We start from the raw sequence: 21,944 nt of genomic DNA on the forward strand, positions 1-21,944 counted from the left end.
TGCATATTTCATAACTCCCACTATTAGATTATTAGCCTGTCATTAGGGTCTGGGTTATTTTCTATCTTTAAATACTCAGGGTCTTGCAAAAAAGTGAAAACACTCTCCTCCACCCCCATACCCCACCACTTTAAGTCCCCCCTGCCTAGTATTTTTTATTGAAGTGACTTGAAATTATCATGTGTACCTTTACTGTATTCAACTTATTAACAAATTTTTAGATTTAAGGGTATAACATAGTTAGTTTGAATTTACATATTTTGGCTATAACATATCATATTTAAGTCTTTTAGGATTTATCTCTACATAGCTTCTGAAATTCCAAGCTAAGCAAATACTTTCTTTCTGCCTCATATTGCAAGGAAATACTCTAAACTCTTAAAGGTTGATTTAACAGTATAATAAATGGTGACATTTACACACAGCTTTAAAGTTCATAGATGGATGGATGGATGGATGGGTGGATGGATGGATGGATGGACGGGCAGAGAGACAGACACATAGATAGATAGATAGATAGATAGATAGATAGATAGATAGATAGATAGATAGATAGATAGATAGATAGATAGATAGATAGATAGATCGATAGATCATCCTCACAATAGCCTTGGGAGGCAGGTACTATAAGCACTCATTCTCAATTCATAGACAAAAAAAGTGACGCTCACACTAATAGTGATTTGATCTGGGTCACAATTAGTATGGGAGGTAGGATAGAGGCCGACACAATCAGACAAGAATTTTAGAAATATGACTGGCAGCTGAATGGAGGATAGATTCAAGTGAATAAAGCTCACTTTAAAAAGTCAGAAGGATCAGCCAAACGCTATTGCAATACTTGCACCCAGTGTGACATAATGAGAGCCTATACTAGCTGGTAGCTGAATAAGTGGAGAGAAAAGGACATGTGTGGGAGATATTGTAAAAGAAAAAATAACAAGATTTGGCAACAGAATAGATATGTGGAATGAATTCAAATGAGAAATTCAAAGAGATAACTGAGATTGAAAGCCTGAGTGATAGGGGGAAAAAAATAGAAGAGGAGAGGATTTGGGAGGAGAAATAAGTTTTGTTTTGGACATGGTGATTCCAAAAATACCTATCAGTGAAAAGGTAGAGGTTCTTAACCTAGAGTCCATGAATTTGATCTTTAAAAATGTTGATTAATGTATTTCAATATACTTGGTTTACTTTAGAAATCCACATATTTTATTTCATGCACTTAAAAACATTATTCTAAGAAAGGTTCACTAGTCATTTCTTTTTTCCCATTTCCCATCCAGCTGCAATCCTCTGGACTAGACTTCATCACGATCTTTGGAATATCAATATCAGGAAAGTCATCATACTTCAAGACTACATCAACTCTGGTACTCACAACTCATTATTACATCATTACAATCTGCCCTTCTGGTTGGTGCAAAGATTTCCTCCAAAAGCTTCCATTTAAAGAGGGGTCCCAGGACAGCCATCTCCTTTTTTTCCCCCACTTTAAAAAGTAGCATGAACTTTTTGTATGGAGAATAGAAATTTACCATTTGCCTTCCTAAGGCAAAAGCTGAGAAAATCATAGAACAAAGTGCTTAAAATGATTTCTAATTCAGCAACTTGTCTTGTGATGCTCCTAAACACTCTCTATCAACATGAGAAACAGTAACAATTCACCCTAATTAGCAGCAGTCCAAAACCCTCATCTTGTGTGTGTTCATCCTTCCTTACTGAAGAAGACCATGCCATCAGAGAACTAATGACATGACTTGCACTTGACTTTGTTTTGAGTGAGGGAGGGCTGTGCAGGTCACCAGCCTCACTTCTCCTCCAGAGCCATCTGAATCCAGTGACCAGATATTCATCAAGATGACTGGAGATGACCCAGGATGAGGCAGTTGGGGTTAAGTGACTTGCCTAAGGTCACACAGCTAGTGAGTGTCAAGTGTCTGAGGTGAGATTTGAACTCAGGTCCTCCTGACTCCTGCACTAGTGCTCTATCCACTGCACCACCTAGCTGCCCAGAACCTTCATCTTAACCAATGCAGGGATAGTCAACTAAGCTAGAAGGACCTGCTTCTTTATGATCAACTGTCCTCTTTTGAAATATTGTAGTACCCTACAGGAAGGAAGTTTACTCATATGCTCTCAAGTGGAAAAATTCATTATCCCTGTAATGCTAGGGCAGAAAAGTATCATATAGGAGATAGCAATGAAGGACTTGGAGGCTTCAGAGCAGCAGTTAAAAATTCTTAGGTGTCCACCACAACATGTGTCACAACAGTAGATGTCAAAAGAATTAAGCCAACATTTTCTCTCTAAATTACATCTGAAATAGAAAAAAAAAATCTTTAATATATACCACTTGGTGTAGATTTCCCATCTGGCTGCACTCCTCTGGACTAGACTACGTCATGTCTTCTTCACCATCCATCACCTCCAAACCCACTTCCTTCATCAAATTGTCAACACCTTGAGGGCTGTGACTTTTTTGATATCTTTATCTCCACCATAAATGTTTGCTGACTATGTTTATTAACCATGACACAAAAGGGTTTAGAATCCCCAGTAGTATGGGAGACAAGGGCCTAGGGCAGTTAGGAAAATGACCTTAATGAAGATCTAGCAGAGGAAATGAGAAAGAGCAGTCAGATAGGAAGGGAGAAAATAGGGAGAGAGCAAGTGTCACAAAAACCTAAAGAGGAAAAGTGACCCAGGAAGAGAGGGTGATAACAGTAACAATAGATTCATGTAACTGAGGGGAAAAATAAAATATTTTTTAAAAAGCTGCAGAGAAGTCAAGACAGATGAGAACTGAAAAAAGGACAAGAGATTCAGCAATTAAGAAATCATAGGTTATTTAGAAGAGAGTTGAATCAGATCAAAAATCAAACTGCATGTGCTTGAGAAATTTGTGAAAGGAGAGAAAACAGAAGCACCATTGTTTTTCATAGGTTTTCTCAAGGAGTTCAGCCATGAAAAGAGAGATATAGAATTGCAGCTAGTACAGATGGCTGGATCAAGTCAATTTTTAAAGGATGGAAGAGACATTGGAATGTTTGAAGGTAGCCCTTAAGGAACCAGTAGACTAGGCAAAACTGAAGATCAGAGAGAAAACAGAGATGATAGAGGGAACAATATGCTGGAGAAGATAAAATTATATGGAATCAGGGGACATCTGAAAAGGTTTGGCTTGGTAAGAAGAGCCACCTCTTTACCTAAGACCAAAATGAAAAAAGGGAATGGGAAGATGTCTGAGTGATGTGAGGCAAGGAGGGCATTCTTGGGAAATGGTTTCAATTTTTTTCACTGAAGTATGAAACAAAGCCTTCAGGTGACAACATATGTGGAAAACAGGCTATGAGGGCCCTGAGAACAAACAAGTATGTTCAGAACTGCAACTGGTGAAAATGGGATAGAAAACTGATTGGGAAGTTTAGGGATAAGGGATTATCTTGTTACAGTGAGAGTCCTATTGAAATTGTGTAATGCGATTTTGTAATGGACCCAGCCAACACAGTTTTGCAATTTTCTCCAGCTCAATTCAGTAGCATGTGAATAAAGGGGAGGAGGGGGAGGGGGGTGCCAAGAAGATGCTGAGAGTAATCTAAGGTTGGAATTTGATAAGAAGTGACATATTATAGGATATGGTGACAAGTGACTTAACTGTACATGATGATAGTGTAGAGTTGAAGTGCTTCATCACAGAGGCAAGAAGAAGTAGGGTGATGAGTGATGGCCTGAGAAAGAACTGAGAGGGAGAGGGAATGGAAGATTTCATGAGAATGAATAAGAGAATTAGAGGTCATAAGGCAAAGGAAAAGTTAGGATCAGATAAATAAATTTCAGAATTTACTAATGCAGAATTGGAATATTTGTAGATGATAGATGACAAAGTTATGGTCATCTTTATGTGCAGCTGAGGTGGAATAGAGGAGTCGATTAAAAAAGAAAAACCCAGAATAAATAGAAGAACCAGGAAGTTAGGTACTCAATGGAGTACCTAATATGCTTACTGAAATTCCCTAAATCATTAAGGCAGACTCATGGAGCTTAGTCCTGGTAAGTGCACAGAAGAGCTATTAAGCAGCTATTAAGTCACTTTGCCACACAGGGACCCCACTGCCTACTCTTAGCTAAATTAGGGCAAGTGAAATATATTTACCTCTTTCCCAACTTTAGGAAGTAGGCAAGGTATCTACTACATAGTCAAACCTCCTTCATTTGTTTGAGGCTAGGGATAAACACATTCACTCCTTTTTATTTACCCTTAATGGTCTCAGGAACTAGCACCCAACTGTGGTGTAAATGTGAGAATTAAAAGAGAAAGTCTTTGTGAGGCACTTTGCAACCCTTAAAGCATTATATAAATGCTTGTTATTATTACTGTCATTATGACTATTCTAATTCACAGAATGCTCTAAGAATATCAAATACTGTAAAGGATTTAAAAGAAACATAAATACAGAGCCAGTCCTTAAGCAATTTATACTCTAGTTGGAGGCAGAAAAAAAGGACTAAATACCTACTGACTGATGTAATCAACAGGGCCCAGCAGTTCCCAATCTCAAACTATGCTGCAAATAAATAATTATCAAAACAGTTTGGTACTGGCAAAAAAAAATAAAAAGATCAATGAGTTGAACAGATTAAGTACACAACATAAATAAGTAAATATATCTAATACCCTAGAATTTAATAAATATAAAAACTGTAGGTATTGGAATAAGAAATCCTGGGAAAATTGGACAGCAGTGTGGAAAAAATTAGAATATTTCTAGCAGCTCTTTTTCTGGTGGCAAAAAATTAAAAACTAAGGGGATGCTCATCAATTAAGGATGGGTGAGTAAGCTGAATGTGACAAGAGCATTATTATATGAAAGAAGGAAATAAAAGATTTTTAAAAGACATGGAAAGACTTATATGAATTAATGTGAAGGAAGCAAAACCAGAATAACAATATCTCACACTTCATACAAAGATAATTGCCAAATAGGCATATAAGGTATATATATTAAGTCACATCATAAACTAATTAGAGAAACATGGGGAAAATTACCTCTCAAATCCATGGACATAAGCAAGTTCATGACCAAACAAGGAATAAAGAAACTAACTAATCAATGTGGCAAAGGTGACAAAAAAAGAAAATAATAAATGTCAGAGGGGCTGTGAGAACACAGAACAATGAGCTATTACAGGTGGGCCAGTAAATGGATATAACCATTCTGGAAAGTAATGTGAAACTATACACAAAATGATATGACACAGTGTGTTTCCTTTGGACAGCTATTAGACCTCTATTCAAAAAAGATCAAAGAAAGAGGAAAAGGTACTATATATATAAAAATATCTCCAGCAGCTCTTTTTCTGGTGGCAAAAAATTAAAAACTAGGGGGATGCTCATCAATAAGGATGGGTAACTAAGCTGAATGTGACGAGTATTATTATACAAAATAAGGAAATAAAAAATTTTTCAAAGACATATGAATTAATGTGAAGGAAGCAAAACCAGAATAACAGTTTATATTATAATATCAATATCATGAAAATGAACAATTTTGAGAAATTTTTTTTTTTTTTTTTTTTTTTTTTTTTTACAAATCAACAAATAATGAAACAAGTAGAACCAGGAGAACAATTTATATAACACGAACCATATAAAAAGAAATAACTCTGAAAGCTTTAAGAATTATGATAAATACATGACTGTTCAAAATTCCAGAGGGCCAATGGTCAAAAACATATTGTCAGTTACGGAGGTGAGAGATTTAAGGTGCAGAATGAGATACTTTGACATACAGCCATTGAAGGAATGTCTGTTGCTTGATTATGCATATTTGTTATAAGAAATTTGTTCTATTTTTTCCCCAATGGGGTAGAGTGTGGAAGGGAGAAAAAGGAAGAAGATGATACAGGTGTGGACATGTTGCATGCATTTTATTATTAGTTTTACTTTTTAGTAAGAGTCCTCTCAAAAAGTGGGAATGACCTGTAAATGTTTGTAATATATAAAAAAACTTTTTTCTTAAAAAAGTACATCAGTGATCTATTTAAATGGAGCCCTCAGAAATTTTAGGATGGAGTAATTAATTACAATGTACTCTTAAAAAAGAGAAAAAAAGAACAAAAAATTGCAAGGATTTAGTATTTGAACTTCACAAAATGAGAAGCTAGTTGAGTCTACCCACATCAAGTTAGAGGAGTATATCAATAATTTCTATATTCACATCTCACTAGATTTAGCAGATATTGATTGTTGTCTCAGCACAAATGGGTCCCAAAAAAGTGTACCATCCTGCCAAGAAGTCAGTGGTTCTTTCCCAAAAGAAGTCATAATAGCCCTGCAAAAAAATTCCAAGCAAAAAATACAAATTCTGGAAATTAGAAAATGAATGAGAAAGCTGAAGATCCAGGCCAAAGCCACAACTAAGTCTTCTCTGTTATTAGCTGATGGGAAATTCCCACCACACAAATCACTATAATTATCAAATTTGGGGCAGAAAAATCCAAATGACTTTTAAAAAATATGCTGGCTGACATAAAAATACACCAGTACTGATCTAGTATTTTTAAAGCATAGAATAATGAACAATATAGAGATACCCATCTTATAGTTTCAGTGCAAAGCCCAGTGCAAAACTCATAATTATGACCTATTCTGTCATCACTTCTCATCTTCTACCACCTCTCACCATTTTCATCACTGTAATGCAATTCAGCCTATTTCCTCCTCTTTGTTATTGTTGTTCGGTCATTTTAGTCATGTCCAGCTTATTGTGATCCCATTTGGGCTTTTCTTAGCAAAGACACTGGAGGTTTGCTGTTTCCTTCTCCAGTTCATTTTACAGATAAGGACACTGAGGCAAATCAGGGTGACGTGACTTGTCCAAGGTCACACAGCTAGTAAATGTCTGAAGCTGGATTTGAACTCATGAAGATAAGTCTTCACGAGTCCACGTCCAGCACTTTAAATACTGCACCACTTAGCATCCCTATTTCTTCCTCTGCATCCAACCAATTATTTATACTGTGATGAACACTATGGGGAAAACAAAGAAACATAAAATTCAGGCTTCACTCTCAAGCATCTCAAAATTTAGTAAGCATAATAAGACACATGGAAAAAATAAAACTAGCAATATAAAGCATTAACAACTAAGTGACAAATGAATGATACAGAACAGGAGTGGGAAACCTGTGGCCTCAAGGTCACATATGGCCCTCTAGGTCCTTGGGTGTGGCCTTTTGACTGAGACCAAGTTTTACAACAGAATAAATTCTTTTACTAAGGAGATTTGTTCTGTGAGGTCTGGATTCAGTCAAAGGGCAGCACTTGAGGATGTGGCAGTGGAATGCAAGAGAAATTTGTGTGGATGAAAGAATGGATGATCAGTGAGGAAGCTACTGAAGTAGATCAAGCCAGAAGTGATAAAGGCCTGGACTAAGACAAGGCAATGTAAAGGAAAATACAGATGAAAAAGAAGTTACCCAAGAAAGAATCGATATCAAAAAGGCAAGATTTGATACCTGATTATATGGTTTGGGGAATGGGGAAAGAGAAAAGGAAGAGTCAGGTATTAGATTCATCTGTGAACTTGGATGACTACGAGAAAAAGAAATACTGACTAATATAGAAGTCTGAAGAGAAAGTTACTTTCTGAGATAAAACTGACAGTGAATTTGAAAATATTTAAAAATCCTAAGGAAAGAAAAATATTGGTAAATATTCACTCTGTGATTTGAATGTTGTTATGGTTCAGCTGTTTTCAATTTTGCCCAACTCTCCATGACCTCATCTGGTGTTTTCTTGACAAAGATACTGGAGTCATTCCCCATTTCCTTTTCTCGTTAATTTTACAGATGAAGAAATGCAGGATTAAGCGACTTGCCCAGGGTCACACAGCTAGTGTTTGAGACCAGATCTGAACTCAGGAAAAGGAGCCTTCCTAACTCCAAGCCTAGCAATCTATTCAGGTGCCACCTAGCTGCCCCTCTATAATATGAAAGCAGAAATTAAATGTTTCAAGAACATCAAAGTACAGTTTCTACAGCAGTATCTTATCAGCAATCTCAATCTTAAAGCCAACATCACAATTTAGGATACCATCAGGTAACTAAATACTTTAAGAGAATATCATGGGAAGTAGTCTTGGCAATAATTCCAGAAAAACAAGTCTGAAAACCAAAAAGCAAATATAGGCAGCACTAATGAATCAAAACAGGTGAAAAAATTTTCATCCAGAGTAAGTTCAGATACTTTCTCTGGTATATATGAAATTATATAGCTTTTCTGGTACATAATTTGTCATTTATAGTATCCATCAGTTCTGGACATTACATTTTAAGAGGGTCATTGACAACAAGATGAAGTCCAGAAAAGGATAAAATGTCTGGAAATTATGTCAAACAAATGTTCAGAAAAACCAAAGTTATTTAGCTTAGAGAAGACATAATAGTTATCATTACAAAATATTTAAAACTTGTAAACTAAAAGACAGAGTGTGCTCCACAAAGTCAGAACTAGAATTAATGGTTTAAAGACACAGTTAGACATGAAAAGAATCTCTAACACCTAAATCTGTTCCATAATATTCAGTAACATCCCAACCTCCCTTATGAGTGTCTGAGTTCCCACTCTAGAAATATATAAACTGAATAAAAATCTATCAGGAATGCTACAGAATGAAAGTATCAAACACACCACTACTACTGAGTGTTACCACCAGATTAAAATGTAACTGGGAAATACTTAACAAAATAATTAGAAATACAACAGAACAAATAACGTTAATATATAATTTTCCAAGTTAATATGTAGTCCACAAGCATCCTTATGTACGGTTCAGTCTCCATTTCTATTTGATTTTGACAACAAAACTGCAGAAAGCATTCATAAATTGGGTGGGAAGTTAGAAGACGTAACTGCCAAGGTCCAATCAAACATTGAGATATAAGGTTTATCACTTTCTCAAATCTTGTTTTTTCCTCCCCAAACAGAGAATTCTAGAATTTAAAGACATCTTAGAGCTGATTTAGTTTCATTCACTGTTCACTGATTGAGTGACAAACTATCTATTAAATGCTTACTATGGGTCAAGCACTGTGCTAAGAACTCAGGAAAGAAAAATAGTGAGACAGTTCCTGTTCTCAAGGAATATACAAAATACACAATATATTGTATATACAAAAAAAAAAGCTCAGCTTTAGGACAGACTGCAAGGCCCAGAGGTCTTAAAGGTTTAGTAGTGGGGCAGACAGCAATCCCCAAGGTCTTAATTCACATAAAGAATTCAGATAATGATGCCAAGGGACTACAGGGCAGATGGTAAAACCAAGAGAACTTCAGAAGACAGAGAACATGGAAAAGTTTGGTAGGAATCATCTCATAGGAAGGAACAGAAGTTGTTGACTCCCATCTCATGTTAAGTCCTGCAAGCAGTCAAATAGCCCAGGCAAAAGGAAAATTCAAAGGGGGAGAACAACCCAACAATGGGAAATCTCCCACTAGGATGAGTTCTGGGGCAGGGAGAAGGGGTAAGAGGGATAGGAGGTGAGGAGGAAACATGGATGATGTGAATGAAGAAGGAATAAAACACTTTAAAGGCTGAAAAGGTGACTTATTCAAATACTCAGATGGACTTGTGAGTTTATCAATATTGGTGTTTCCTAGGCATTGTTGCATATTGCAACCATCCTTGATAAGAGTAAGCGGTGGCGTGAAGCTTAACATCAAAAAAACTAACTAAAGATCTTGCAACTGTTCCCATCATTTCCTTGCAAAGAGAAGAAATAGAAGTAGCGTCAGACTTTTTATTTTTTTGACTCACAGATCACTACAGCTGGTGACTGGCAGCCATGAAATTGAGACTAAATAAATAAATAAATAAGCTTGCTCCTTAGAAGCAAAGCTATGGCAAATCTGGACAGCATACTAAAATGTAGAGACATCACCTTGCTGACAAAGGTTCATATGGTCAAAGTTATGGTTTTTCCAGTAGCAATGTATGGCTGTGAGAGGTGGACTATAAGGAAAACTGAGCACCACAGAATCGATGCTTTTGAATTGTGGTGCTGAAGAAGACTTTTGATAGTCCCTTGGAAAGCAAGGAGTTCAAATCAATCAATACTTAAAAAAATTAATCCAGGCTATTCACTGAAAGTTCAAATACTGAAACTAAACCTTAAATACTTTGGCCACATGATGAGAAGATAGGATTCATTGGAGAAGCCCCTGATGTTGATTGAAGGCAAAAGGAAAAGGGAATGTCAGAGGATGACATGGACAGATGGTATCATGGAAACAACAAATATGATCTTGGGCAGACTTCAAGAGACAATGGAAGACAGAAAGGCTGGTATTAATAGGATCGTGAGAAGTTGGACACAACTGAGCAGCAATCTACATGACTATTTAGATCTTCCAAAAAATTCACCAGTGTCAACTAATGTGCCGGGGGCCTTCCTCACTTCCTCAGTTTCCCTCATTCTTGCCACATTACCATATCATCTTTTTCACTCTCATTTCATTGATGACATCTTCTACTGCATTTGTCCTTCAAATTTTTTTTTTATAATGTGCTATACGCTCCTCACACCCACCATGAATCTTTCCATTACCCTCTGGGTGACACTCATTTTTAAATGCTTTGGAGTCTGTAATGTTCCACGATACAGCAACAACAACAGAATACTACTGCTAAAAAGAGGGATCATTTTTAAAAGGAAATGTGGTATCACTGCAAGACCTTTCCAGTTTCTCAAAGGTAATAAACATAGCTTAGCTTGCCTATTCAATCATGGGCACAAGTCACTGCCTGTTTGCAGCATCAGTTAAAGATACACAGTATATACTGATGGACAAAAGGTATCAAAGGTCATCTAATTGCATATCATGGCTAATTATGTTATAAAGAGCCTTAAATTGCAAGCTAAGGACTTTAGCCTCTATTTTTAAGCAATGGGGAACTGAAAGTTTCCGAGCTTGAGAGTGACATGATTAAAAATGTCCACTGAGAAGCTAATTCTGATTGGACAGATGAGAGAAGAGGGAGTCAGGATGTGAAGAAAGTGGTTGAAGCTATTGCGACACTCCAACAAAGAACTAATAGGTGAAGCAGGTATCAGAGATCATGGAGGTGTATTGTAGAGGAGAAATATCCAAGAACTACTGCTGAAGCATAATTAAAAATATTTATAATGATGGCACCCACCATCGCCTCAAGCATACAGATCTGAAACAAAATTTGATTCTTTTCCCATCATCACCTACCCATATCCATCCACTGTTCTGTCAGCTGACGTTATCACACCACATTTGTGACACCTCTTTTCTCCCCACTAACCCTAACAAATGTTTCTTCTTATGCAATATATTTTATTTTATACATTTAAATATATCTGAGACTAGTTACATAGGCTTGACTAGACTGTCAAAAAGTGTCCATGACACAAAAATTGTTAAGAATCTTTGTCTAGATTAATAGTAATAAAAACTTGTACCAGTAACGTTGAAGAGAGGTAGTGAGAAGTGGCAACAGAAATTTGAGAGATGAGGTGAGGGTAGTACTGCCCAAGCTGTTGCCCTTCTAACAGTAACATTAGGAAACATTTAGATATTGATATAATTACTACTAAACTATATTTTTTTTCATCATAGGAAACCTACAAAAGTAGGAAAACATAACCTATAATCACAAAATCCATACCTAAAGGTACCACTCAAGAGATCAACTCTGTCTTTTGGAATCAGAATTCTGTCCCATTATTACAGCAGTAAAACAATTTTTACTTCCTGTTTCTCATAAACAAGTCTGGAGCAAGATCAGAGCTGGTAGTCAAGTCAAGAAGCACTTGTTAAGTATTTATTACGTGCCAGGCACTGGTCTCCGTTCTGGGGATTTAAATACAAGCAAAAAGGAAGGCAGTCCCTGGCTTCAAGGAGCTTACATTTCAATAGAGAAAGCCATACGTAAAATGGAGGTGAAAAAGGAGGGGAGGAGTGTTGTCACAAGTTCCAGCAGGAAGGCTGAAGCATGGTGACCAAATTCAGAGAATGAAATGTCACTGATCTGGACCATTCCTCAAAATGGAGGTTGTAAATGGAACTCACCAATGAAAGTACTAGTTGGGTTCTGCTTTAATAAGTTCCTGAAAGTTATTTTTAAGTAGAAAGACTACATACTCGGTTACAAAAATGAATTCCTTGGTTACATAATGAGATATAAAACTGTCATTCATTACACACCTACATTGTGGTTCAATCAAACAATCAAAATTTTTCAAAAATGCAATGGAATTTACTTATCCATTATAGTACTAACCCCAAATGTGAATAAAAGGAATACTAAAAGGGCAGAGAATTTCAGAAGAGAGCTAACTCCTGAGGTCAAATATATCTGAGACAATACTTAATCTAACTTAATCTAACAACCATAATTTCAGCAAAATCCTTGCTTGACCCACAAGACCTTCAACAGAACAGCTATCCAAATTCAAAGAAAAAAAACCAAATATGTCAAGAATAGAAAAATGGCATAAAGCATTTTTTTAAAAAAGCAGATATTATTAAAAAGATTAACTGTCAAAAAGATGATAACATTAAATGGGAGGAGGTGGGCACTGAGATGTGAAGTTATTAAGTTTCCATTCTGAAACAGTTACCTCAGTTATTTAACAAAAGGACTAAGATGTACATATGCTACTTAACATGGGGCAGACAAAAAGCATAGTCAATATTAATTCCACCCAGCTAAATATATGTCATTATTCATAAAGGCTAGACAGGAGGCAGATGGTTCAGAACAAGTCATCATCATTTCTTTTAAATGTGTATCCACTAGTGACAGTGGGTCAGTGATATTTTCTATGAAGGGCATACACAAACTCAGAATTCTTTTTTAAAGATAATTTTCAACATTAGCTTATTTTACTAAGAGAAGGTTAAAAAAAGTTTTACAAAAGATTAATATAAAGGTAGTATCACTTTACTAAAATTTAAATTTAACACTTGGTCCACTACTGATTTCTTCTATATAAAAAGAAAGTTGCTAAATTATATTATTTAAAAAAACCTAACTTGCCAACAAGGTAAAAACTTTCCCAATTGTAACATAGTTTTATTTCATTAGATATATTTATATAAATTACAAAAATTAGAAGCTAAAGGCATTTTGGTCCACAAACCTATCTTTAATGCTTTTGTGTATTTTTTTTTTTTACAAATCCAACAACTTAATGTTTATCTAATATTAAACAATCTAAATAAACAATATTCTTTATTGCAGAGTTATTAATTGCTATAAGGAAGGTTCACATACCTGTGTCACTTCCAGATCCTGCTGATAAAGCTGGCATGATTTATTCTGCAGTTTACACCAAAATGATGAAATTCTTTCCACTTGCAAGGAAGCAGTTAATTTCAGTTAAATTGCTTGTGGTTATGTTGCCTAAAAATAATCTTCCAACTTGGTAAGCCTTCCCTAGAAGGGGCAGAAACAGATTTTGTAAAATTTAAAGAGTATCTGTTAAACTATAAAACCATGTAGTAAAATTCTTATTTCAAATTAACAGAATGAAGGGATCATAATTCATAAGAAATGTTCTCCTAATGACAACATTCAATTGAGACATTTTTGATTGACATTAGATTTTCAATTTTAAAAACAAAACATGAAAATCCTTTCTGGAAAAAAAAACTAAATTATAATGTCAAGTATTTTCCTGCAAGGACAAAGGAAGAAGAAAGCAGTTAGGAGTTTAGGGGACGTTTCTGGGTGTGAGACTCTTCCAGGAGGGGTGAGGGCTAGATGAGAGACTTGAATGAATTCTTTGCCTAAATGCTACTCTAAAAATGTCTTTCCTTCAATTATCATGAATTCCAAAAGGTCACATTTCTAGAAGTAGAAGAGACAGACAATACAGTCAGTGGCTTATACTTAATTTTTATAAAATAGTACCCTTTTTATATAACTAATAAGTTACCAAGTTGAAGATTTGTTTAATTTCTGTTTTTAGTCTATTGCTATACCCTACCTTAATATTTAAGACATTTAAAATAAGTAGATTAAATTATAAAATTTATTTTTGAAATAACTTAGAAAACTATTTGTAGAGTATCCTAAAAGTTTCAGTACTGATTTAAAAATGCATTGAGACTTTTGGGACATAGTGTATTTAAATGTCATTATAATCTTTTATTTAATCACCACAAAAGTAGCTTAAATATATGTATATATTTTTAAATTACTACACACCTCCAAAAGTTTTTAGGTAAAAAGAATATAAAAGGAAGCTTTAAAGATTCTAAATTAAGGCTGTTACTGACCTAACACTTAAGAGTTACCAGGTGGTTCAAATTAGATCATCGTATCCCAATAACGTATCACACAAAACTTTCATATTCATAAAAAATCAGACAGGCAACTGGTATGTATGTGTGTGTGTGTGTGTGTGCGTGTATACATTTAAATATTCTTGTCATATTTATCACAAGGCCCAAATTTGTTTCTCTTCTATCAGAGTTCACATTAAAAGTTTATTTTCAATATAAGTCTATATTACTAAAAACAGGTAAAAAAAGTTTTACAAAAAAAGGTTAATGCAAATGTGAAAAACATTTTACTAAAATTTAGTATGTGGTCCACCACTGCACCCTTCCCTACTTTTCAGTTAATTATATTACAAAGGAATTTGTCTACCAAATTTAGAGAACAGGGTAAAAACCTTCCCAATTTTAAGTTTCTAATTTAACTCTACTGAGAAATGGGAGGAGAGAGGGAAAGAAAGGTATCACTTAAATTTTTGTCAAAGTGAAAAGTCAGTTTAGCAAAATCTACCATGAAAAAAATTGTCAAATACCTACAAGAATTTTATTTTATCACATTACAAAAACTTGTGTAATAAACAGATACCAAAGTACAATGTATACAAAATGCGGATAGAGAGACAAGTGTTTCACACAACATGAGCTGCATGAATTTAAGACATCCTTTTTTAAAAATAAGAAACAACAAAACAGACTTTACTAAATGGCTGAATTTAACATGGTCTCCAGGTTAACATTAAAGAGCAACACTATCTTCACACCACAGTTAATTCCACTGTCATACAAATACAAAATGACAAATAATCCATTTTAAGAAGTTATTTTCTTAAAATTAAGAGTGTAGGAGAGTTAGAGACAAAGTAACGCATTCAGCCAAAGGCGTGCAATGCATTGGATAACAAGAAGATTTGTTGTAGTGATGTTTTTATAAAGACAAAGTGCTCTAAGCCAGCCAGACAAACAGCCAGTCTCCATTTGGAAGACAGCTTCACCATCAACCTCCACTCATCTTCTCAAGTTCAAGAATTTATGTTAATCACAAACGTAACAGCCTTCCTTTTAAACAGAAATTTAAGGTTTTATCGAATGAAACAAAATGATCTGATACAAGTGGCTTTTTCCAAACAATGTTTTATTCTATTATAATAACTAATTAAAATGGTAAGTTTCAATAAGAAAAATTTTCTGAGTCGCAGTTTGGCTGACCCACATGAACTCTATATATTAAAAGGGCATTCTTCTTTTAATTCTAAAAATGCCGTTCTTTTTTTAAATTTCAAAGGAAAACACCCAATGTTAAAATTTCCAAAGTCTTAATATTTAAACATAGCTATTCCTCCCAGAACCTACATATACATTAATGAAAAAGAAATGGCCTGATGAAATCCTTAACAAGTAAAATTCTTAATATTTTTCTGGAAAAAAGTAAAAGGAAGGGGAGGTAACTTGAAAATTATGCTACATTTTTTGCAATGATTATGCTATTTTCTTTGGCTAAATTTATTGAAAATGCTTTGGAATTTGTCACAATCTAGCCTAAAGTATTACTGACTGCTGTATGGAATCGATTTGCTAAAACACAGAAATACCAGCTGTTACAGTATGTCCTGAGAGGGATTACTGAATATTCTTAAATTGAAGTTCAATCCATCTTTCCATAAAAAGTAGACCCAAATGCCAGGAATCTAACAGCAGTATCAAGTGCACCTGAGGCATTTACAATACCCAATAGGACTTTTAGAATCTGCCTTTAAAAAGGCTTATTTTTGAAATTTCATTATTCCAGTTGTACCTTGCTTCTATATATCACACTGTATCAGATTTTTCTGGCATCTGTCATTTGGAAACAGTGAAATATGTGAAGGTCTAGGATTCGATGTTGAATTTCCACAAGGCCCCTAGTAACCTCCCAGGCTCCTGTAGTACTTCTGACATCTAGTGGCCAAACAGGGAAAATACATATATTTTATCCCATTTTTTGTTTTAAAAAAAGTTGAGTTCATACTTGTTTTCTATGATGTACTTGTTCTGACAATTTCTAAACAGTGGTTTCATCTTTTTCATCTACATTTTAAAGCATGCACTTAGTTGAGAACACAAAAACTTTTGTACTAGCAACGTTCACTACAAACACAGTAATTTATTATTAAACTGTCCGAAATTTTGAGACAAGCTACTAACTGACCAGTAGGCCGATTAAACAATGAAAAACTAGGGCACCAAAGTTTCGAAGTCTAGTAGAAGAAAGCAAAGTTAGTTTGAAAACTGCTCAAAAAGATTAATTTTTTTTAAATTTTGCATATTTTGTGTACATACAGATATTACATAAACCTGAGTTTAAATCCAATTAAAATGAATCATCAGAGCAGCATCTATGAATATCTGAACTAAAAACTTCTATTAAAAGGACAATTTTTCACAAAACTATACTGTGTTTCAGTAAGAACAAAAGGGGCAAACTTTCTTAAAATAATGAAATGTTAACTGCATTCCATCAATCAGAATATTAATCTACAATCTAGAAATCTATGAAATCAATAAATACTAACATCTAGAAATACCATGTGGCAAAATTCACTCTCAAAAAAAAACCCCAATCATTTCAAGGAGATACAAATTCCCTAATCATAAATAGATATATTTTCTGTCACAAAATTCAAAAGTTAGAAATTCTAGTCACCTGTCTCCAAATTCATATTTATAGAGCACTAATAATATTTGTTGGATAAACTGTCAGAAGATATGAACACATAGTTTTCAAAAGAAAAAATATCAATAATCATATGCAAAAAGTGTTCTAATAACCTGAGAAATGTAAATTAAAACAACTTGAAGGCTCCATCTCATTACCTATAAGACTGGCAAACAAGATAGATAAAAAGGGAAAATAACAAATCTTGCAGGGGCTATGATGCTGGTGAAACCGAAAACTGAACCAGCCATTCTGGAAAGCAAGCTGGAACTATGTGCAAACTGGGCATATCCTTGGCCCAGTTATATTACTGCTAGGCTTATTCCCCAAAGAAATCAGAGAAAGAAGAAAAGGACCTATATGTACAAAAATATTCACAGCAGCTTAAATCTCAGTGGTCAAAAATTTGGAGATTAAGCAAGTGTCCTTATACCGGATTATGGCTGAACAAATTATGGCATATAATTGCAATTATTATTACACCATAAGAAATTATGAAATAGACAATTTTAAAAGAAACTGAGATCTCTATGAATTCATGCAGAGCAAAAATGAGAAAAATCAGAGAATAACTTACACGGTAACATTAAAGAGAAAAAAATTTTTGAAAAACTTTATTTAGAACATTGATCAATGAAATGATAAACTTCAAATCCAAAAAAATAAAGAAGAAACGTGCCACTGATTGAAATCACAAGATTAATTCATCATGAAATCACACATCACATTAGATTTCAGTGACCACTATGCTAAGTCACCTTAAAATTAGAGCCCATAGGTTTTTAATGAGGTTTAAATAGGTGAGTTTCCAAGACACTGAAGCATATTCATTTTTATCCCTTAGATAAAATTCTTAACCTTCCATGAAATGTGATATGGTACAAGGTCATGTTACAGTATCTAAATTCATTTGGGAATTTCTGTAATTCCCCTCGTTTGGCAACTCCTCAGTCTCCTTTGCTGGATCTTCATCCAGAACATGCCTGTTAACCGTGAGTAGCCCTCAAGGCTCTATCTTTAGCTTTCTTCTCTTCTCCCTTTACCTCCTGTTAGCTCCTAGCTAACCTGGGCTTCAAAGTCTCAGCTAAAACCCAACTTCTAAAGGAAGCCTTTCCTCTTCCCTCTTAATTCTTGTGCCTTCCATCTGTTGATTATTTCCAGTTTGTCCTGTGTTTAACTTGTTTGCACATAGTTCTCTGCATATCGTCTCCTACATTAGACAGTCATCTCTTTAAGGACAGGGACTTTCTTTTACCTTTTTTTGTATCCCCAGCACTTACCACATTGCCTGGCACATAGCAGACACTAAATAAATGTTTACCGACTAACATTAAATTTATATGAATAAGAATCACTACTCAGTTGATAAATGGTCAAAGAATATAAACAGGCAGCTTTCTAAGGAAAAAATAGCTGTGGCCAAACATATGTAAAAAATGTCCCAAATCATTAATAATTTGAGAAATGAGAATTAAAGTTACACCTTGCACCAACCAGATTGAGAAAAAAAAAGAGGATAAAGCTCAGAAAGGCTATGGGAAGACAAGCACATTAATATCTGGCTGATGGAACTGTGGTCCATTAATTCTGGTAAACAATCTTGAACTACCCAAATGCCCCAAAAGTTATTACTCTATGCATGACCTTTGACTGAGCAACAGATCTGTACCCACAAAGTGTCAAAAAAGAACCTCACTGTGGCTTTCCTCCTTTCCCTATCCTGACTTATTGGCTAACAGAGTTACCTGCATTTGTCCAACCTTAATTCTGAAATACGATATTCTTAAGGGCAGGATTGTTTTTGCTTGTATTTTTTAATCCTGGTTCTTGAGCACAGTGCCAGGCACATAAAAGCTTGTTAAAGCAGGATGATTTCAGAAAAACCTGGAAAGACTTAAATGAACTGATACAAAGTGAAGGGAACAGAACCAGGAGAATGTTGTACACAGTGACAGCAATACTGTACAATGAAGAACTGTGAATGACTTAGTTATTCTCACCAATACAGTGATCTAAGACAATCCTAAACGACCCATGAGGAAACACGCTATTTGCCTCCAGAAAAAGAACTAACATTGTCTGAACACAGACTGAAGCATGCTATTTTCCCTTTCTTTCCTTTTTTTGTTGTTCAAGTCTTGTACAAAATGACTAAGATGGAAATGTTTTACATAACTGCACAGGTATAACCTATAACAGATTGCTTACTGTCAAAGGACAGGAGGAAAGAGGGAGGAAGAGACAGAGAAACTGGAACTCAGAACTTTTTTTGAAGAAATATTAAAAATTGTGTTTACATGTAATGGGAAGAAAAATACTATTTTTTTAAAAATGCTTGACTGACTGAAAATATTACTAAATAATGTATATAGTATCTTCCCTACTTCTAAGGTTCTAAGCAGTCACATGCACTGTCACATCTTATTTCTTATGAGGTAGGATAACAGAAGGCAGTTAAAGGGATTTCTATCAAGGTACCCTAATCCTTTTGAGTTATTATAAAGTAACTGATTTGATCTATAAAGTTATAAATCCTTAAGTGTATTGTCAAATATTCCTTTTAAACTCAAGTAAAAGTAGCAGATTTCCTAAAACTGCACTGCAGCATAAATTAGCTATTACTGAGATCCAACATTTTCTAATTGTTCATTTAACAACACTGAAAAAGTCACATGCCTTAAAATAATATACCTGAGGAAAACCTTCATTTTGTGGTTTTGGGTTTGAGGAAAGGATGACAAAAATACAGCTATGTCAGAAAAATTTAAAAGAAGAATAAGAACACCCATCCTAATATATTCATTAGGTGTATATCTTTAAAGGGAAATATGCTCAGCCAACAGGCTTAAGACTACATCCAACTGTATACTTAGAGTCTGACGGACCTATCAAATGTATTATTAAAGAACAACAGGATTAAACAGAAAGGTAGAATGGAGGTAGGGGCGGTCAACTATGTACTTTAAACGTACTGGGCTGAAAACTATCGGACATTTTTCAATGTTTCATTGACGGACACTGACCAAATAAAATAAAACAAATGTGCTGCAGGTCACTAACCTTCTACTAATGAATTTCTACAAAAATATCTAAGTTGGTCTTCAGAAAGAAGACACACAGTTTATCACAGGGTCCATACTCAAAGACACTTTAAATATTATTTGGCGTAGCTATAAGGAACCCTCTACAACACAAGGAGTCACTTGAACAGGATGGCAGAGGAGTAAAAAAAAGTCAAAAGGAATTTAATGATCATTGTTCCAAAACTCATCTATAAAAAGTAATCTAACTCTTGGTATTCTCAACACCAGATCTACCAACAGCAACAAAGAGTGTTGGAGAAGCTAAACAATATGCACAGGAAGTACCTTTTCATTTAATACTTGATCATCCTACTTCATAGTACTCAATAAACATAAACATACTATCAAGGAAGATAATAGTAGCTTCTGGATCTAGTTGCTAAGGATGAAGTAGAAAATTCTAGAAAGAGCTTCATAGGACTACTACAAATTTAGAGATGGAAGGGACCACCAAGATAAATAGTCTACCCCTTTTGTTTTACAGATGAGGAAGAGAAGGGCCAGGAAAGATTTGACCCCACGACCTCTGACTGCATAACCAATACTCTTTCCACTATGCTGGTCCAGAATCCTAACCCAAGAGCCTTGGGAAGAGCACCCAGTGCAGCCTGGTCACTGTTCCTAAAGCCACAGCTACAGAAGACCCTGAAAAATCTCTTGCCACCAAAGTCCTTGGCACTGCCAAATCTACATAAAAAAATTGACATGATTTTTATCAGTGGAAGTGACATTAAAGAATAGGCCTTACCATCTGCTTTGCAACTTTACTCTGAAAATCATGGGGCCTTTCCATCTTACTTGCAACTAAAACTTTCCATATGTACTGTCTTCTCCATTAAAATATAAGCTCCTTGAGAGCAGGAACCATCTTAACTTTCATATTTGCATTTAATGTACTGCTTTGCACAGATTAAATGCATGTAAATAGATGCTTTATGTATTCATTGGCCTCCAACATAAAAAAAAACCACATACTTTAATATTCAGTAACTTTAAATGCAAAAATGAGTAAAGGGAGGGCAGTGAAAACTATTTTGGAAAATGTGCTGTGAGATCAAGAAAAATCTCAATAGTCATACCTTGGAGGAAACAAACGACTGATAATATGAAAGGAAAAAATATAAAAGTAGGAATAAGGGGAGAATAGTATTTCCAGACTTCAAACTATGTTAGAAAGTCATATTTATAAAAATTACTAAGGGCACTAGTTTTAAAACAAGTAAAATCAACAAACCAGGTTAAATAAGGAAAGATAAGAAATAAATGAATTCAATAAATTAATGTACGATAAATCCAAAACATAAAATTACCCAGGATAGAACTATGTGCATATTTACTAAGAATTGCTAGGAAAACTGGAAACTATTAGTTACAGTAATAATTATTTCAAAATCAACAATCAGACTGACCATTTAGATACAACAAAGCCAAAGTAAATTCCAAACAGGGAAAGAAAAAGAATAAAGGTAACACTATGCCATTAAAGAAACTCCAACCAGATCTAACAAGTTTTTGTTCTGAAAGGCGGGTGAAGGCCCAAAAACAATGATTTTATTGCCATCTGAGAATTTAAACATGAAACATTCAACATAAACAGACCCACAGAACACTTTAACAAGTATTTGATCTCCTAGTCAAACAAAAAGGTAGGACAGTTGAGGATAACACTGGTCATTTGTAAAACATTATAGATGATAAACAGAGGGACAAAAATGTGAGTTTATTTTATTCCATTATTTCCCCAAAAGAAATTACAGAAAATGACTGAAAATAGTTAACTACAGTTGCCTCACAAAACAAGGAAAAGCAATTAAGGATAAAAACAAATAGGCTAAAAACTTGGCATAAAAAT

General features: G+C 34.7%; 1 protein-coding gene across 5 annotated transcripts in view; it reads right to left on the bottom strand.

The window, feature by feature from the left end:
- The window catches only part of MPP7 (MAGUK p55 scaffold protein 7), a 287,051-nt gene that overhangs the window by 200,614 nt on the left and 64,493 nt on the right, over positions 1-21,944 (bottom strand). For 3 of the 5 annotated variants that reach the window (XM_072651829.1, XM_072651826.1, XM_072651828.1), the window contains one exon: positions 13,311-13,472. In XM_072651829.1, coding sequence (XP_072507930.1) covers positions 13,311-13,347 — 37 coding nt within the window. In that variant the 5' untranslated portion in view covers positions 13,348-13,472. Of the gene's footprint in view, positions 1-6,228; positions 6,336-13,310; positions 13,473-21,944 lie in introns of all 5 variants that reach the window. The other 2 variants (XM_072651830.1, XM_072651825.1) reach the window with 1 other exon arrangement.

The sequence above is a fragment of the Notamacropus eugenii genome, chromosome 3, assembly GCF_028372415.1.
Source record: "Notamacropus eugenii isolate mMacEug1 chromosome 3, mMacEug1.pri_v2, whole genome shotgun sequence".
Taxonomy (NCBI): domain Eukaryota; kingdom Metazoa; phylum Chordata; class Mammalia; order Diprotodontia; family Macropodidae; genus Notamacropus; species Notamacropus eugenii.